Genomic DNA, 18,528 nt, shown 5'->3' with positions numbered 1-18,528 from the left:
TCTTCACACTTTATGTACTTCCGAACCTGCAGGACAACTCCAAATACGCCAAGCTACTAAAACGAATTAAAGAGAAAGAAAGAAAACATCTCATTACCGACATCTATCTAGCAACCAGTGCATTACAGCAGCCGAGAAGGGCCAAAATTGCGGCTTTTCTGGTTTCCATACTAGTATCCTTCTAGTCCTTCAGTCCTCTTTTTTTCTCTCTCTCTTCTCATTGCACATTACACGTATACCTGACGCACATACGGACATACACCAAATACGCAAATACAACTCACACATACACAAGTCTTTGTGCATCTGTTTCCATTCCCCATTCCCCATTCTCCATTCTCCATTCTCTATTCTCCATCTTCCCACTACTTCCCGCTACCTTTATTTCTCCCTCGGTCTAGGTCATTGTCGCTCACCTATGGCGGTCGCGGGGTAGGCAGTCTTGTCTGCCTCATTTACAATACCTAGCTCCAGGTCTCCTCACCGCCACCAGAACGCATATTTTCTTACCTTCCCTCTTTTCTCTCTTTTGCTACCCTTCGTCTCCCTCGACGTCTCCGGCCATTTTATATTATACACCCTTTGGTTGATATTTGGTTAAATCAACACCCCCTGGAAAGTTGGTCTTCCTTACTCCAATTACGGCCTCAACGACAATTCGTTCTTAAGGTCCCACCGGGCTGCACTTATATACCTAGGTACCTAACCTAAGCAATACTGATTACAACTCGGCCAGTGCTACATGCCTTTTATTCACTTAATGTCCCCACGTAGTATAAATCTAGGAAGCACAATCGCCTTAACCTTAACGAGACCGCTTCGGTCAAATATACTATAATTCACGTTCCCTTAAAGGCATCTATCTCATCTCCTCCAAGGAGCGGATACGTTCTAATGGCCTTGCCTGAGGTACCTAGTCGCAAACGACATCCCCATACTAAATATGTCGTCAGGCAATTTCCCCAATCGCGGTCCTGCGGTCTTTGCTGTGACCATAGCGACGCTTGTCCTGACTAGTTGCATCGTTGCGGCAAGGCTGTTCTGTCGGATCCGTATCGTACGAAGAGTTACATGGGACGACTACTTCATCGTTATTGCCTGGATTATAGCTTTTGCTCTTAGCTTTGCCATCGATCTGGGTGCCAGTAAGGGACTCGGCCGACACGATGAGGACATACCTGCTGAAAATTGGGACACTCTGCGGCGTTCCGAATATGCCTTTTCAGTGCTATATGTAAGCCCAATCCCACCGTAGAGGGTACGTTGAGCTCGAATCTAACCATACCGTAGAACCCGGCCTTGATGGCTACAAAGACGTCCGTTTTAATATTCTACCTCCGTCTGTCTAAGAATACGCAGAGGGTACTACGACTAGCTTCGTGGGCTGTTCTGGTTATTGTCAACCTAGCTGGCACAGTCTTGACATTGATCAACATCTTTCAGTGCCGCCCGGTCCAAGCGGCATTTGATCCATATCCCGATACGGCTTACTGCATCCCATTGCTTACCGAATTCATATGTTCGGCACCGGTCAACGTTGTAACGGACCTCGCGATCTTAGCTTTGCCATTGCCTGTTCTAACTAGCATGAGGCTTCCACGGCGACAGAAAATCATTCTAATATTCACGTTCGCTTTGGGTATATTTGTTACTATAGTTGACGTCGTCCGCATCTACTACCTCGAACAGGCCATCACTCAGGTATCCTCAACAGCCTCAAGTAACCCAGAGGCGACATTCGGAAATTCGTCTCAATTCGCCTGGAACGCATCCTTTTCCCTCATGTGGTCTGCTGTCGAAGTCAATGTTGGTATAATCTGTGCATGCATTCCAACACTGAAGCCTCTCATCCGTCGTATCTTGCCTGCTATGCTAGCTGGCCCCAATGCGACCCGGACATACGACAAGGACACCTCGACAGACGGGAATGGAAGCTCGAATACTGGTCGACCCCCAACCTCCGGTATTCTAACTGACGACCAGGTCACATCACCTTCTCAAACACATGCGGCAGGTAGTCGAGATAGTCAGGTATCTGCCCTCGATTTTCTCACTACGCCAGACATGAACTCGCATCCAATTCCTACGCCAGATCCGCTTGATCGATCGCCTACTGCGCTAACGAGCGCCACGGGCACCTACTCGACATTCGAAAACTCAGTGTATTTTGGCTTCGTGAACATGCGTCGGCCAAAAAGCATGATTAGGACCTCTGTCCGGGACTCTTTCAAGTATTGTACTGTGGTCACAATCTTGTTTTTGTTGTGGGGGTTCTCCTATGGCCTTCTTAACCAGCTCAACGACGCGGTCGCCTCGGTCTCAGGCATGTCAATAGCTGAAACGATAGGATTATCTTCAATTTACTTCGGAGGAGGCTATCTAATTGGCCCACTGCTCGTTGGCGAGTGGATCTTGCGACATGACGAGCATTCCCGGTCGAGAAAGAAGAAAAACGGCCCGGACCAGATCGGCGGTTATAGGGCAACGTTCATTGTAGGACTCTGTTTCTATGGCGTGGGAACAATTATGTTTTGGCCTAGCGCTGTTCTGACTTCGTTCGCCGGCTTTATGATTTGCAACTTCGTTGTCGGATTCGGTTTGGCGATCATTGAAACAGGGGCCAATCCATTTCTTGTATTTTGCGGGCCGATGGATTATGCAGAAATGAGGCTTTGTTTAGCCCAAGGAATCCAGGCTATTACCACCGTCTTGAGCGGACTTCTAGCCCAGAAGATATTCTTCACTGCCGACAGCACAGAGCCATTATCACTACTGGACGTCCAATGGACGTACTTGGCCATTACGCTTCTCTGCGCAGCACTTGCTCTCTTCTTTTATTACATGCCGTTACCGGAGGTTACCGATGCTGAGATGGAACACTCTACACGTTATCTCCCGGTGGACCCCCAAAAACGTAGCTGCGGCGGGCTAAAACTCCGGACCTGGACCTTGACGTTGGCGGTTTTGGCCCAATGGACATATGTTGCGGGTCAAGAAACCACCAGTATCTTTTTCCACGAAATCCTGACGCAACAGGATCGCGTGCAAACCCCACCAGGTTCTAGGGACACGACAAAAGAATCGTTGCAGCCTCCACCGGGTCTCGCGCTTTCAGTTCCGAACTATCTTCTTATTGCTCATTCTGCTTTCGCCCTTTCGCGTTTTGTTGCCGCATATCTCGCATATCTCTCCCCGACTCATCCAAAGGTGCCACAGCCACGCACAGTCTTGAGCATCACGACCGGACTGAGCATCATCTGTGGTATTTTAGTAGCAGCTCTCCGTGAGACTAACCCGAATCTTATCGCCATCCCTTTGATCCTTTTCTTCTTCTTTGAGGGACCTATGTGGCCTCTCATATTCACACTTGGGCTTCGCGGACAGGGAAAACGTACGAAACGAGCAGCGGCGTGGATCACCATGGGAGCATCCGGGCCGGCATTCTGGCCATATGTCGTTTATGCGATCACCGAGAAAGGTGGTAGTGTTCAGACAGCTTTCAGCTTGGTTCCCGCTCTTCTCGTTGTTACTGGATTCTTTTCTCTCTTTTTGGATTTGAAACGCGACGCCCGTGCGTTGGTTGATGCTCGAGTCGGCGCCGAGGACCAGTCTAAAATACAGGACCGAGCTAATCGGGATATGGACCTCGACACCATTCTTGCAGCACGGCGAAGGGCTTCGGTGGGTTTAATGCCTATCGATGAGGAGAAGTCTAATTTCCTCAAGCGTTTTTCAGTCGCCTTGAGCAAAGGGAGCACTGCGCTCCCAGGGAGAAAAGGCTCCGACCCTGGAGCAGCCGCAGAACTCCACGGGATAAATGGTGGCAGTCCCGGCAGTCCCGGCAGCCCTGGTTGAGACAGAGTGCAAAGAACCAAGGTGTAAATGAAATCCATAATAGCTATTAACAACTAGTCAGCATAATACCCCTTCCGAGCCGACTTCCTAGGGATACAGAATTACCGAATCGGTTCCGGCTGAGAGGAGAACGAGATGCGCCACGAGGTGAATTTGTGAGCCCTTGAGCTCTAACTCTAAATAATGGCTATTCTACTTATTCTCAAAATTTCGGTACTTCGTTGCTTTAGCGGATGGGGATACTCACCGAAAATTTTCGATTTGCTTTACTTCAGCTTTACTTCATATGCTCTCGGAAATATTCTAGAGATCCTCACTTGGTGTACAGGGGATGAGTTCGCTAGAAACTGTCATTGCGAAGGTACGATCACAGGTATTCGCGAGATTTTCTCTGCTAATAGGATATCGACAGAAGATCATGACGATGAAAGAGTATATATAATCTACGTATCAGCGCTTGAACGTGTTCGGGAGATTTGGGGCATGTAGAAACCCCTAGGACTCAATCAAAGCTGATGAGCTAAGTTGCGGTCCCTAATGACGAGCCGCTTACATTCAGGAGTCGAGTTATACGGCGGGGTTCGCCTTGCGCAATTGATATTGCGAAGATATAATTAGATAACCCGAATGAGAACCCAGTTCATGCTAGATACAGCAGTGCGGTAGATAGCTCCATTGAAGTTTGATACGATGTCGACAGTGTCTTTGAATACTTATTCCAGCACTAATCAACCTACGGATATTTGCCGTGCACCTTAGAGACGACCGGAAGCCTCGGGGTATTTAAAATTATCGACATTTATGGGGTCGGAGACCGTAAAGCAAATCCTTATTGGCTAATACATTCCAATAGCAATTCCCAACCACCAGGTATCAAAGAAAAGGAGAATTACCTATCCTAGTAGTGCCGGGGTAAATTACCTGTTATTCGAAGACCGAGCAATATGCATATAAGAGCTTACATGCGCCAAGCAGAACGGAATACTACTACATAGCCCTGGACATGACCAGTACTGGAACACGACTTATTATGAGCTTACCAATCAGCTAATCCATAACAGGCATCTGAGTGATGTCTTCAATCTTAGATTCTATCGTACAACATCATACAACACTCTCATTTTATTTATATATTTTATATATATATATTACTTCAGTCTTGCTTTTGTTCCTAGGTATTTACCTAATTTTCCCTATTATATTAGACTTAAATATAGAGGAAGCATAAACGAGAGATTATCGTGTTAGCACTTCGGTATCGTGGATGTTGTGGGTCCGAGAGCCCTGGTATTCTTGAAGTCATCATGACCCCCCAACCCGAGTCTTCCAGCGGCTCTCCCTCCAAAGCTAGTCCGGGAGAGCCTGTCGGTTCTAAGGATTGGCCCTCAGTAGATGATTCTGTCACGGAGGAGACACCGCTCCTGCGCTCCGAGTCGAGTTCTCCGGCCGCGGGCAGTGTATCATCTGCCACCTCTGAACTCTCGCAAGATGAAGACTCTCCTGACTTAGACACCCCGAACCAGAGGGTTAGTCGGGCACGAGGCCTAGCTATCGTACTTAGTGTCTACCTTCTGATATTCTTACAAGGTAGGCTCGACTTTAAACCCCTGTTCGCTAGTAATCACCTGTCTGGTACTAACGCTGTCAACAAACAGCAACCAACATGTCGGGTATTACCATGGCGCAGTCAACGATAGCAGCCGACCTAGACTCATACGAGAATGCAATGTGGTTCACGACAGCGTTCCTCGTAGCGATGTCCTCGTCGACGCCCCTGGTCGGGAAGTTGGCCTCTATCTTTTCGCCTCGTACCATGGTATTATATTCGTCCACGCTCTTCGCTGCTGGATGCTTCATAACGTCACAGGCTCGCTCATTCCCGGTCTTTATCCTGGGGCGCCTCGTCACGGGATTAGGTGCCGGCAGCTCCACGGCCTTGGCCATCGTCCTCATTCTCGAGCTAACAACGAAACGAAAGCGAGGGCTGTTCGTTGGACTGCTGTAAGTTGTCATGTGAATTAATTAATTTATATCTACCATATATCGAGATGTATTCAGGGTATAACGTGTTCTAACATTTTTGATCAGGAATGCCGGCTTCACTACGGGCGTCTCATTAGGGGCTGTCTTATCCGGTGCGCTGATATCTGTAACTGGCTGGGTAAGGGTACCATCTTCCCTGAACTGAAATACACGAACTTACATCGTCATTTAGAGAGTTCTCTTTTGGGTCCAAGTCCCTCCTAGCTTAATCGCCGGGCTCGGAATTTACTTCAGTATCCCGCATACGTTCTCGTCGGGGCAAGGCTCTAAAGACGGTTCGCTATCCACAAAGCTGAAGCGGATCGATTATCCAGGCGCTCTGTTCTTGGTAAGCTTCAAGGTTAAATGCATACGTGCAAATCGACACCTCGCTAACCTACCTCATGCAGACCGCCACTGTTGTGCTTTTCCTATATGGGCTGTCTGGTACTATCCAGGCCGTTCCGCTTATCATCTCGTTAGCGACACTTATCATCTTCGTGTTGATTGAGTACTATGTTGCGGTTGACCCTATTATTCCGATTACCGTCATTCAGAACCGAGGGGCCATGTTAACATGTGTTTCCCAACTTGGTTTCATGGCAGCTCGCTGGACGGTGTTGTTCTATGCTCCGATCACAGCACTCGCGGTGCGCGGCTTCACCCCAGCGACCAGTGGTAGTATTCTTATACCCACGAACTTAGGATTCGGCCTTGGTGGACTTCTTGTTGGTGTAAGTTGTTCCTATCCTTGTTAGTTTTCGACAGTTTACTAACAGCGCTCCAGTGGCTACATGTTCGCCGCATTGGGAGCTTCTGGGCTTCTTGCGTCGTATCTTTCATCCTCTTCGCTGCAAGCCTCTTTGCGCTCTCGCTGGCATCCACTCCAGATATCCCGATTTCCCTATACATCATTACCGTCTTCCTAAACGGTCTCTTCGCCGGTGCAGCGCTAAATTATACACTCGCGCATCTACTACATCTAACTTTACCGGATACTCACTATATAGCTACCAGCCTGCTCGGCACATTTAGAGGATTTGCGGGCAGCTTCGGCAGCGCGATCGGTGGCGGCATCTTCTCCAGGACACTACGAGCATCTCTGGAACAGGGATTCAAGTCAATCGATGGCCCTAACGGCCCCGAGAACCGCAGTGAGCTAATTAGGAAGCTTATCGGCAGTCCGGCTTTAGTCTTCAATGGCGGCCTTGGAGCCGAAGAGCAGGCAATCGCAGTACAAGGTTACGTTGACGGGCTAAAAGTTCTATTCCAGGCTGCCGTGGTTCTGTCCATAATCGTCTCGGTTGTCCAAGCTGCTACGGGGTGGAAGGGTCCAGGGGATAAGCCGAAGTACCGGGAGAGCGGGAGCAGCAATGCTCTACGTGATGAGGTGAGTGAAGATGGACAGTAGTTCAGTTGATAGATTAGACTTCCGTTAGTTAACTCCTAAATGATAATAAAATATTCTTGTCAAGAGCAATATCCGTGCTATTTCAGACGATATACCATGATTAAATAGGTGAAGTAAAAAACTCGGTTATATTACCGCTTATTACCGCTCGACCAACCTTCGGATCAGATGTACATACCGAACAACGGACAGTGCAAACACTGTAGGACTTCGGCATTCTATCATTTAGCTTCTGTCAGTTTGGAGAAAGAACTCCAACTATATCGTCAACCAAGCTCGCGATTGGTGGGAGATATTGTTCATTACAACTTCCCCGCCAAGCGGAGGTGTGTGAGCGATACGGGACTTGTTTTGCATAAAGGGGTCTTATATATATATATATATTTACCGTCTCTAGTTTATACTATCAAGAAGCTACTTTTTAGTTCTTATTCTACTTATCACGTACCTTAGGTAGTTAATTGAACAAGTTCATAGTCGCAAAATGTCTACCACAGAGACGATCACCAAGACAACTCCATCCTTCTCCATCGCTGAGAGAACCTCGGTTAATGGGTCCAACGGAAAGGAAAGGATTGAGAACCCTCCCCAAATCCAAGTCACCGGTACGACGAAGAGCGGAAAGAAACTAAGCATTAGGACTTACCCCAAGTTCGAGAACCTGGAAGACGAGCGGCTCTATCGGAAACAGCACCTAGCGGCAGCATTCCGGGTCTTCGCCGACCGTGGCTTCGACGAAGGCGTTGCGGGGCACATATCTGTCCGGGATCCCATTCTAACCGATCACTTCTGTAAAGTCCCAAGCCGCTATGAATTCATATTTCTAACCCTGGTCTTAGGGCTGAACCCGCTCTCGATGCACTTCTCGCTGATCAAGGTGTCCGATCTGATCCTTTGCGACGAAGATGGCAACGTGGTCGAAGGCGACGAGCCCGTGAACGCAGCCGCTTTCGCAATCCACTCGCAAATTCATAAGGCGCGGCCGGATGTGCATGCGGCGTGCCACGCGCATAGCGTCCATGGAAAGGCGTTTTCGGTCTTCGGCCGGGAGCTAGAGATGATTACTCAAGATGCCTGTCGCTTCTACAAGAGCCACGGAGTATACCGGGACTTCAGAGGCGTGGTTCTCGATAGCGAAGAGGGAAGGAGAATCGCCAAGGCCCTTGGAAACGGGAAGGCTGTTATCCTCCAGAACCACGGTCTACTCACTGTTGGTGGTAGTGTCGACGAAGCGGCTTTCTGGTTCATTAGTCTCGAGAGGACCTGCCAAGCTCAATTACTCGCGGATGCAGCTTCGGTTTCAGGACACAAGAAAATTCTCATTGACGACGATGAAGCCTCTTATACTTCTCTTCAGGTTGGAGGTCCTGAGAAGGGATGGCTTGCTTTTCAGCCATGTAAGATTTTGCTAATTGACACTCGTCCACGAAAGCTTTATCCCCCCCCCCCTTTCATAGCACTATGATATTGGTAGAATCTCTCTGACATGTACTAGATTATGATGAGCAACTCGCAAAAACGAAAGGCGATTTTTTAAATTAATAGCCCAGCTCTTCTCATTTTCTATCTATATACCGGCCAACCGAAATTGATGACCAAGGGGGAATATCACAACGGCCTATATTTCCTATTTACAAGTTGCCTATTAGGAAAGTTTTCGCGGAAAGGTAATTAGGTACCTATTCATGATTTATACTGTACACAGGACCTACATATGTATGTAGCTACGTGGTGGCTTAGCTCTACATTTTCTTTCATATGACCTAGGTACCTAACGTATAGTCACACGTGTATGACTACCTACCTACCTACCTACCTCCTATATAGGTATGTACCTCAAATACCTAACCTATACCAAAGTCCCATAGCTCCTACTCAAAAGCGAAAGAAAAAACATGCGCAAATTGGATCAAGTAGCTGGATTGCTATGAACATGTGTTCATACAATTCATCCCTTGTGATATCATGAGCTGTCATTATGACTTGTCTATGTATAACGTTGCTTAGCAACGCCGCCGGCTCCCATGCCATAAATACAATCCCTATCTTCATATTCTGGTATTTATGGAGCTAAATATTTTAGATCAAAAGAATGGTCAGAAGAAGGGTGTTCAAAATAGACAGAACACCAGAATCAGTCCAAGTCACCCAAAACCAGTTGAATCTCTCGTGCATCCCACCGCGTCTAATTCAAAAATACAGATCAAACCCCCTCATTCACTCTCAAAAATATCTGGTTTATTCTAACATATTATCATTAGTTTCTCTAATCGCATCCCATTCTTGTATCCCCCCAAGATGGCAGGAAAACAGAAGAAGGCGGAAAACGCTACAGCCAAAGCTATATCTAATGATATCGTGGAAATGTACAACAGAGGAATCCCACTATTCACAAAAGAGAGTATCCTTCAAATCGCTATGCAGCTTGACAAGTACAGAGACGATGAGCTAGAAGGTACCAAACTCCACTTCACCAATATGAAGGGAGAAGGTGTCGAAATTACCCTCGACCCGAACAAGCCGCCAGTTTGGGTGGATAGGCGGTGCAACCATGGTTACAAACGGTAAGAAGTTTATAAAATTACTCTTTTTTTCCAATTTGAAGTCATATACTAACTTCTCAAAAGTGTTGGCCCGTATATATACTACCGTTCAATACAAAACATCCTTGCTCAAGAAGACATGGTGACCCCCAACCCCCAGAAAGCTTGCCTCGGAATAGGGGTTACGTGGCCAGGCCCATGCCCAGTGGTACATCACCACAAGGTGCCTTCGCCCGATGCAACTCTGTCCACCGTCTTCTCTACGGCGGAGCTAAGTCAAGTATTCAACAGCGTGAGACGGCAGTGGGAGACGAGCGAACAGTACAACCAGCTCAAAAAGCTACTCAAGTCGAAAAGATCGCAGTTATCCAACGTCAAGAAAATTGTTGCTTTCGCCTTGGGAACGCTAACCAATGGCTCGAGAATTTCAAATCCTTCGATGGTCCAGCACGCGCTTGTCCTCAGTCTTCAGCAGATGCTATCGAAGACGAAAGGGGGCGACAACAGGATCTCCGGAATATTCCAGACCATTAAGGGCTCCTTGTCGAATAGCAAGGCGGCTGAGCTTCCAATCCCGTGTTTTGCGCAAGATCCGGCTTACTTGCCCCGAGACAAGACGGTCCTGTCGGAGGCAGGAATCACGGTTATAGAGGATCCTTGGGCGTTTCTGGAAGTGGACCATACGAGTCTCGTAGTGTCTGTTGATCCTAACATTCCTGTGCGACAGATCATTGCTGATATCGCACGCCCTGTGGCGATTATCCAACACAGAATGATGGAGATGAATGGGCCAAAGTCTCGAGCTTGGTAAGTTTTGCCCCTGCTTTTTCGATATTGTAGGATACCACTAATCACCTACGAATTCTTCCAGTGCTGATCACTCATCTACGCGAGTTCAACGGATGCTAGAAGATGAGTACGATGAGGAACATATAGCTTATCATGAATCTTTACACGACGTTGTCATGTACATCAGAAAGCCCATCCGCGAGTAAAAATCATGTAACCAACTTAACTTCTTAGTTCAGTTTAAACTGGCTGTTTCTATTAGAGCTAATTACTCGATACCGCTAGGTATAGCTTCAAGCTAACAAACACAAGCTAACAAACACATATACATGCCTATGCTATCGTATCATAATAACCCACGCTCTCAAAGGGGAGAATACCTAGAACCTGAAAGCTACTCTTCCCCCAAAAAGAAAAACCAGACCGAATTCTCAACGATCGTAAAATTATACGGAGTTCGAAATTTAACCGCCACGAGAAGAAGTATTAATAGTTCAAAGAGCGTGGTAATACTTTTCCGCAGTCTCGACCATTTTTTTTAGAAATCACCGCTCGCCACCTCCTGAAGCAGCAGCTAGAGGGGCCGTTCGCGCCCCGGCCTGATTTTCAATCATCATCACCGCAGCAGATCTTGTTGATCCAATACGCGCAGCAGCCGCAGGGTTCTCTGACACAGTTTCCGGTATCCCCGCCGCGGAATGTGAATTCGCTGCTCTCGCTCCCACCCGGCGCGGCTTGGGTGGCTTCAACTCTACCCCGTAATAGGCCCTCCGCCCGCCGCCCTTGCGGCTGTGGCCTCTGGATCGAACTCTGCCCCTGTTGGTTATCATGGCAGGCTTGTTTGGTGGTGGTGGTTTTCTTGGTAGCAGCCGGCTTAGCCGGTCCTGGCTGGCCGGCGTGGGCCCCTCTGGTCATCGGAACGAGCGGGACGTCCTCGTACTCCGGCTCGCTACTCTTGCTGCCCCTTTGCGCTGCCGGGATATTCGGTCCTGACTTGTCAGAGACTTGTCGACCCAAGCTACTAGGACGGTTATTAGAGAGATATAGCCTCGCAAACGCTTGATGGTTATGGGGCTAAGGATAACGCACCCAAACAATCTTCGCAGAGGCTTAGAACCGTTGGCATTCCCGCTTCTGGCATTTCCGGTGGTATCACCACCTTGAGAAGACTTTTCGTGTTTAGGTGTGCTACTACTGCCTTGAGCAAGACTCCCATGCTGGGGTTCAGCTGTCATCGGAAGATGAGGTCGAGGTCCTTTTTGAACAGTGCGATCCATTTTTACCGTTATATTATGTAGGTGGTATGGTATAAATTAAACGATAGACTGTGCTGCGTGTTATTCGGCAATGTTTGACGGGATACTTGATGCTTGGGTCCAAAATTAAATGATAGTCAGCTAGATAATTCCTCAATGTTGTAAGATGTAAGATGTAAGAGAGAGGAGAGAGATTTTGTAGGCAGAAGCCTCTCCTCTCTCTCTCTCTTGCCCTGGCTCGGCCATAGTTTCCATCCGCGAGTGAGTGAATAAGGAAGCCATGATGAAGATATTCATTTTATATTCGATGTCAGGCAGGAAACATCTGACATCCAACGCGTTAGGCAGGTATACCTATATACCTAATGACGTGTGTCCCCCAGTGGTGCGTCCGGGTGAGTTCATTTCTGTTGGTGATCCTGGATTCGAGGAGGCCAGCTGAGGCCGACGTTTCACGAAATGCTGGCATACATGTAATCACACACACCATGATCCTCTATTAGCTCACCATATGGCATAATATTCACAATCAATACGAAAGTAAGCGGGAGCGTATGAGTTGATAGGAATCGTAAAAGTAAATTAATGCTTGACCTAAGCGTTTCGCTGCGAGGCCTTATCAATGGGCCGACGGCATAACCAATATGCTCATCACGCCGGTTTCAATATTAAGCGCTGGTGATGCGGCATGAATACCTACCTCTCTTCATTTCCAAGTAAGCGCTAAGCCCATGATACGATTTACCTACCTCACCGAAACCGCCGTGGCTAATGATTATTCACATTTAAGCCTCATCTGATTGAGCGATAGGAGCAGTTAATTTTAAAAAAATTCACCCGATTTGTCGTGGTCATCTTCGATTTCGTACAAGTGCTTGCGCGTATTGTTTAAGCTCTTTGGTCTCATTTCAAAAATCGCGCCGCATTTCTTACATACCTACCTAGGTAGGTACCTTGGGCACTTCACTAATTTACTTTCAATATACGCACCGGATATTACATCGTAGGAAATGACCAGATATTTCACCTAACTCATCCTGAGTCTACTGTAAGTTTCTGACGGGGATATATTCATGAGCCCATAGGTGGTAGTTTACCGCTTCTCAAGGTTCAATGTCCTACTTATGCCTATACCTCTTCCCAAATGTAGTTTAATCATCATGTCTTCATCAGCTTTGTCTACGAATGGTGCTTTAGTTGTAGCTATAAAATTGTTGAAATGAGTGGGCAAGGGACTACTTTCAGGTACAGCAGATGGGATCTTGGCATGGAATGTATATATAAGAAGGACCTCCCTCCTGGCTCATACAGTTGATAGATTGAGTCACCCTACAAGTACAGCTCATATAGCGTATCTTTCAGAAAAGATATAGTGCTTATTCGTTGATATGTTAACGACTTTACACTGTTCTACAGCTAGTAGTTGGTAAGTTATTACCTAATATATAAACCTAGTATCCACGAAGACTTCTTAGGGCCTTATATTTAAACCTTTTCCGTTATCATCTTCAAATTTAGGTATATATTCTAGCACTCGTTCACCTGCCAGGACGTAGCCGCCGATATCCTAGATGAATGGACCAATTTCCAGGCTTATCAACAACCTGGAAAGAACGTCAAGGCAGCTTTTCCTGCTCTATATAGTCAAGAAGCCGACCCCATAGAGGTAGACACCGAAGCGTCTACATCCGAAAACAAGGGAAACTCTCGACATTCCCAAAAGGGACGAGGAGGGACCCAAGCAGGTAAAGGCAAAGGAAAGAGGGTTGGCAGAAGTGGAAAACGGGAAGCGATGCCCAGCGTGTTTGCTCTTCTACCCGGAAAGATGGAGGCGTCATTTGTGATTACACACAAGGCGCATGGAATATTTACCATGACCATTTATCCATCAAAGAACTTAGCCATGCTGGATTCCGGAACTACGCTTCATATCTTCAACATGATGACTCGTTTCTTGAACTTCAGAAGAGCGCTGGAAGGGGACTACATCTATGCAGGTGATGTCCGGATACCTTTCCTAGGATACGGAGAGGTATATATCAAGGTTCACATCCCTTATAGGGTACACATTATGCGATTGTATGATGTAGCTTACTACGGAAACTTTATCTATAACCTAATATCACTTCGCCTACTCCGAAGGAAAAGATACTAGTGGGATAACAAATCTCCTAACAACTGCTTACAACGGAAAGATAGTTTTAGGTATTGTTTGCAATCTCACCGGTAGATTCAACCAGTTCGTCATGGAAAATATCCCGCTATCTATAACGAAAACGTCATTTAGAGCACGCGAAGTCACATACAACTCATACAACTCATAAACAAAACGACCACCACAATCCGTTTCAAAAACAAAAAAAAAAAAAAAAAAAAAAACCTTTAGCACCTACAACTTAGACATCCAGGGCCTAAAATGTTAAACCACCTCTCCGAGCACTCTCGGGGCGTACAGGTAAAAGCAGCGGTCTCAACAAGCCAAGTCAAGCAAGTTTTTATTAAAAGCCTGGCCGCACCCAGTTCAAGTCAAATATATGACTTTTTTTATTTAATTGACGATAATTACGGACTGGCTTGGGTCCCGGAGCCGGATTAGTCTTAGTCCGGCAGTACTGATTTCGAACCCACATAAGCCACAAAAGCCACATGCCTTAGGTAGCCACATACCCAGCCACACACAACCTACCTACCTATGTAGGAAGCTTCTCCAAGCATCCATGGATCTAAATTACCCCTGCCGCACATCACTCTAATTTGGTAGCCAATTAGGGGCAATCGCCCGACAAGCTATTACTTTAGGTATGTATTCCGTTATATATTGACCTAATACAAGCAGCTATTATAGGCTTATTATGGAGCGGTTTGTAAGCGCACGAATACATGCGTTATGCGCCGAGAGGGGTAATACGCAAGATTAGGTTGACGGGATCTCACCGCCCCCAAAGGCACGGGAGGCTATCAGCGGTTGAAAATCAAGGAAGATGCTACCATGTTCGTGGTTCGTGGGTTTTTGACACATGTGAAATGGCGCGAGTCTTAAGCGAATGCCCGACATACTGCCCTGCCATCAAGTGATATATCATATACATATGAGGTGATATATGAGGTAGGTCCAGACTCCACCTGATTAGCAATTGCTTACGCAGTTATAAGTCTCAGGGTATTAATACCAGTCTTAGAAGTGAATGTATGGCTCGTGGGAACACAACGGGGCGGCTTTGCTCCTTCGAGTAAGTCTTTGACAGCTATCATGATCTAGAACGGACTCCATCTAAGTATATATGGGTGCATGGGTAACTTGATTATGCATTGATGGGCCTCCCCTCACATTCTAGCAAATATCCATACCATCGCCAAGCAACCATGAAATTCATAGTTTATACAGCTTTCTGCGCTCTAGTCGCTACTACTGCAGCTCTCCCGCAAGACATCTCTGGCTCGGGGCAGATTTACGTCATTAACAGCACCGACTTTCAGAATGCCTCTCCCGCCGATAGCATCGGGTGTCTAGACGCGAAGGGCAGCTTTTCCGAGTCGGACTGCGCGACCTTCACCCGGCTCGACACTTATCCCAACACGCTTTCCAGCAGCGCCGGCAACTGCACGTTCAGAGACTCTACGCAGCCGGCCAACACGGACAATGTGTATGGCTCCAGGTCGTACTCCTACTTTTGTCGGGAAGATTATGAAGCGTCAATTGCGGATATTCTGTATACCATCAATGTTCGTTATACTCTTACTATACTACACGCTTAACACGCGCACTGACGTTACTAGGGATTCAACTACCCGTTCCTGTGCCACGGGGATACCAACTGCTTCTATGACGTCAAGACTATCCCCAGAAATAAAACCATCGCACCCGTCTGGGAGTATGTATGGGGATCTCAGCAGACGGGGGTTCCTAAGGGACACACCCAAGTGATGTGGTACTGGAAGAAGATCTCTTAGTCCGGCGTTATGAATACGTCGGGCAGTAGTAATGGGTAGCTAGGATGTGAGGCCTATCTGTTGCAGCTATGCTGGATATCCAATGCGGAATCGGGTTGGGGATGGACTTCTGCTTTGCTTAGGTGGTGTTAAGTTGGTAAAAGCGTGTGTTTTAACGGCTTACTCTTCCTTTGTGGCAGCGAATTGCGTTTACAAGCTCCTTAGCCGTATTCTAAGTTTCTTGACGTGAGACTACATTCGCTTTATAAGTTAACACTCAGTAATAGAAGTAAAGGCTTATATTTGAGATTCTTGGATTGATTCATTACCCCTGCCTTAGATAGGTATCTACCTCTTCAGTATTCTAGCAAGAGTCTAGCTGTCACTCATGGGAATTATCAATCATAACAGCCCCTCATCGTTGCCTCGAACTGTCATGGACATAGAGTGTAATTCATTATTAACAGGTATTCACATACCATATTTACAGTCGAGACTTGCCTATGGTTACCGAGACAGATGAGGATATAGGAGTTCGATGCTTATCATATTAACCCCTACTTAACTAACGAACAAGCACCTCATTCTCAACTCATCCCATCCCATCCCATCTCATCTCATCCCCCTCAACTGTCCCCCCTCGGAATCCTAAAAATCGGATACTCATCCCCCTCCTGCACCGGCACAAGATTAAACCGCACATACGAATCGACATTCTCCGGCTCGAGCGCCACAAACGCCAGCGCGGCATTCTTCTGCCTGGTACCAACCCGGAAGCTTCCCGGCGGAAGCACAAGCTCCCCCTCCTTCCGCACGGACTTCGTCGTCGCCACCGTGACTTGCACCGCGCCCTCGTAGTACCCCCTTGCGACTGATGCTGATGTGATTGTGAGCGCTTCGGCTGGGCCGCGGTACCCATCTTTTAGTGTCTCGACGACGACTCCGGAGTCGCGGAGGCGGGATGCTAGGTCGGACCATGTTCGTGGGATTAGGTATGCTTCGGGGCGGGCGCGTGTTTGGTTTGCGGTGGTGGGTGTTGTGCTGAGGAAGGTTACGGGGACTTGTGTAAGCTGCCCGTTGGTGCGGTTGATGAAGGTAATGTTGCGGTTCGTTGGATTGGGGTAGTCTGTTAGTATGATAGGATCGTCACTGTGGATGAACTTGTCTATAGCACCCTCGACCTGTAAACATTAGTTAGTATCGAGCCTACCTCAACTTGCCCCTGAAAGGTACCTAAGACATCAACTTCGGCGATCAAGGTAAAAGAGACTTACCGTCTGATACACCTCCTCAAAATTCTCCACCGCAATATCCAATATCCCCCCAACCATACTCAACGCCGTAGAAACCCTCCTCTGAAAATGCTGATCCGCAAGCCTAATCCCCCTAACCTCGCACAGAATCGTCACGCTCTGCGCCAGCGCATAATTATTCCTTCCGCTCTTCGCATCGCTCCCCGCCTCGTCGAGCACGATATCCGATCCCGTCGAGGCTCCCGTGAAATACGGTTCCCACCGGAATCCCTTCTGCACTAAACGCTTTCCGATGCCTGCGGAGAAGAGCACCTCCGAGATGTTCCGGATGTCGGGGTGCGTGTTGAGGTTCTTGCCCGCGGCGATCAGAGCGTCCATCCCGTGCTTGTATATCCCGTTGCTTCCGGAGGGCCGGGTCCCTGTGAACTCGTGCATGTCGACTGTAATATGCGGCGCGAAGGAACTAAGGAGACGCTTGTGCCCCCTGGATATTTCTCGGAAGAGCTTCGTATGTTCGCGGTTCGGGTCTAAGTTGCTTGCCAGAGCGCGCTGGAAGTATGCGACTCCGTCCGGATTATACCGGGGCAGCAGCGTGATATCCAGCCGCTCGAGCAGGCGTTCCCTCCAGCCGTGATCTGCATCCAGCTTACCCAGCAGTGCGAGAACTGCCTGGTCTCCCGCGGGCTCATTTCCATGCACGCCGCCCTGGATCCAGACACGGAGTTTTGGCTCCTTGGTTCCTTGCGAGGACGGACTTGAGAGAACTACGTAAGGGAACGCGCGCCCTTCCTCCGAGGTGAAGTCTGCAACCTTATATTGCACCCAGCCATTCCGCTCCGCTATTGAGCGCAGGAATAAGTCTACTTTTCGTTAGTATGATAGCCATATGAGAAATATTTGGACACATATAAAGGCTTCTGTTCATCAGGTACATACCAAGTGTCGCATCATCGGTCGGTCCATCCGTACCATTAGCAAAACCCAGTAAGACGCTCCCTAGGTCTGCAAACGCCGGTGAGAATAGCGTTTCATTGGTGTTGGGGAAATTCGCTGCTATAAGCTCCTCATCTTTCTCGACCGGGGCGTGGTTCTCGCCATAGTTGACGGCGGCAACAAAAGGACTACATAAAAACAAGAGCGTCTGGAACAGTGTCCAACCCTTGAGCGCCAAGGGACTCATCTTGAAAGGGCGCTTACAGTGCTTAAGAAGGTAGTGCTTTGAATGATAGCACGTGAAATCGCCTGGCTAACACAGCATACGAGCCTCTTTTTCATACCAATAGATAATTAAGAGTAGGTAGGTACCTAGTTATCAAGTCTACACCTTTAAAATCCTCATCTCAGCTACATCATTTCAAAAAGCGAATGCTATTTCATATGCAGGTGCACGACCACTCATAGGATAGCGCCCATCTCGCCATTTTGCGCCTGCAATGGCGTCAGGTACCAGCCGGATATAGTTACAATTT

General features: G+C 47.7%; 7 protein-coding genes across 7 annotated transcripts; 5 read left to right on the top strand and 2 right to left on the bottom strand.

The window, feature by feature from the left end:
* Window positions 1–469: 469 nt before the first annotated feature.
* On the top strand, window positions 470–3,947 carry F4817DRAFT_148431 (MFS general substrate transporter). Its single transcript, XM_049297952.1, has 2 exons — window positions 470–1,234; window positions 1,291–3,947. The coding sequence occupies exons 1-2, from the start codon at window positions 944–946 to the stop codon at window positions 3,853–3,855; spliced, it is 2,856 nt and encodes a 951-aa protein (XP_049157965.1). The 5' UTR covers window positions 470–943; the 3' UTR covers window positions 3,856–3,947.
* An 805-nt stretch (window positions 3,948–4,752) lies between these two features.
* F4817DRAFT_148449 (MFS general substrate transporter) lies at window positions 4,753–7,419 on the top strand. The gene is made up of 6 exons (XM_049297953.1): window positions 4,753–5,442; window positions 5,511–5,856; window positions 5,944–6,016; window positions 6,071–6,226; window positions 6,288–6,611; window positions 6,665–7,419. Exons 1-6 carry the CDS (start codon window positions 5,160–5,162, stop codon window positions 7,286–7,288), a joined length of 1,806 nt encoding a protein of 601 aa, XP_049157964.1. The 5' UTR covers window positions 4,753–5,159; the 3' UTR covers window positions 7,289–7,419.
* Window positions 7,420–7,562: 143 nt separating this feature from the next.
* On the top strand, window positions 7,563–8,955 carry F4817DRAFT_148392 (arad-like aldolase/epimerase). The gene is made up of 3 exons (XM_049297949.1): window positions 7,563–8,079; window positions 8,128–8,685; window positions 8,784–8,955. The coding sequence occupies exons 1-3, from the start codon at window positions 7,773–7,775 to the stop codon at window positions 8,828–8,830; spliced, it is 912 nt and encodes a 303-aa protein (XP_049157963.1). The 5' UTR covers window positions 7,563–7,772; the 3' UTR covers window positions 8,831–8,955.
* Window positions 8,956–9,385: 430 nt separating this feature from the next.
* On the top strand, window positions 9,386–11,026 carry F4817DRAFT_148394 (uncharacterized protein). Its single transcript, XM_049297950.1, has 3 exons — window positions 9,386–9,852; window positions 9,916–10,638; window positions 10,703–11,026. The coding sequence occupies exons 1-3, from the start codon at window positions 9,587–9,589 to the stop codon at window positions 10,824–10,826; spliced, it is 1,113 nt and encodes a 370-aa protein (XP_049157962.1). The 5' UTR covers window positions 9,386–9,586; the 3' UTR covers window positions 10,827–11,026.
* Window positions 11,027–11,194: 168 nt separating this feature from the next.
* F4817DRAFT_148413 (uncharacterized protein) lies at window positions 11,195–12,218 on the bottom strand. Its single transcript, XM_049297951.1, has 2 exons — window positions 11,710–12,218; window positions 11,195–11,641 (listed from the first exon to the last, which is right to left on the bottom strand). The coding sequence occupies exons 1-2, from the start codon at window positions 11,895–11,897 to the stop codon at window positions 11,227–11,229; spliced, it is 603 nt and encodes a 200-aa protein (XP_049157961.1). The 5' UTR covers window positions 11,898–12,218; the 3' UTR covers window positions 11,195–11,226.
* Window positions 12,219–15,239: 3,021 nt separating this feature from the next.
* On the top strand, window positions 15,240–15,827 carry F4817DRAFT_316950 (uncharacterized protein; the record flags this gene model as incomplete). Its single annotated transcript, XM_049300745.1, has 2 exons — window positions 15,240–15,599; window positions 15,654–15,827. 2 exons carry the CDS (start codon window positions 15,240–15,242, stop codon window positions 15,825–15,827), a joined length of 534 nt encoding a protein of 177 aa, XP_049157960.1.
* A 468-nt stretch (window positions 15,828–16,295) lies between these two features.
* F4817DRAFT_340863 (Zn-dependent exopeptidase) lies at window positions 16,296–18,463 on the bottom strand. Its single transcript, XM_049303695.1, has 3 exons — window positions 17,996–18,463; window positions 17,081–17,919; window positions 16,296–16,987 (listed from the first exon to the last, which is right to left on the bottom strand). Exons 1-3 carry the CDS (start codon window positions 18,237–18,239, stop codon window positions 16,433–16,435), a joined length of 1,638 nt encoding a protein of 545 aa, XP_049157959.1. The 5' UTR covers window positions 18,240–18,463; the 3' UTR covers window positions 16,296–16,432.
* Window positions 18,464–18,528: the final 65 nt, after the last annotated feature.

The sequence above is a fragment of the Daldinia loculata genome (assembly GCF_022478755.1).
Source record: "Daldinia loculata strain CBS 113971 unplaced genomic scaffold F4817scaffold_32, whole genome shotgun sequence".
In the NCBI taxonomy this organism is placed as follows: Eukaryota; Fungi; Ascomycota; class Sordariomycetes; order Xylariales; family Hypoxylaceae; genus Daldinia; species Daldinia loculata.
Note: the sequence above shows the minus strand (reverse complement) of the source record. Positions and strands in the feature narration are given on the sequence as shown.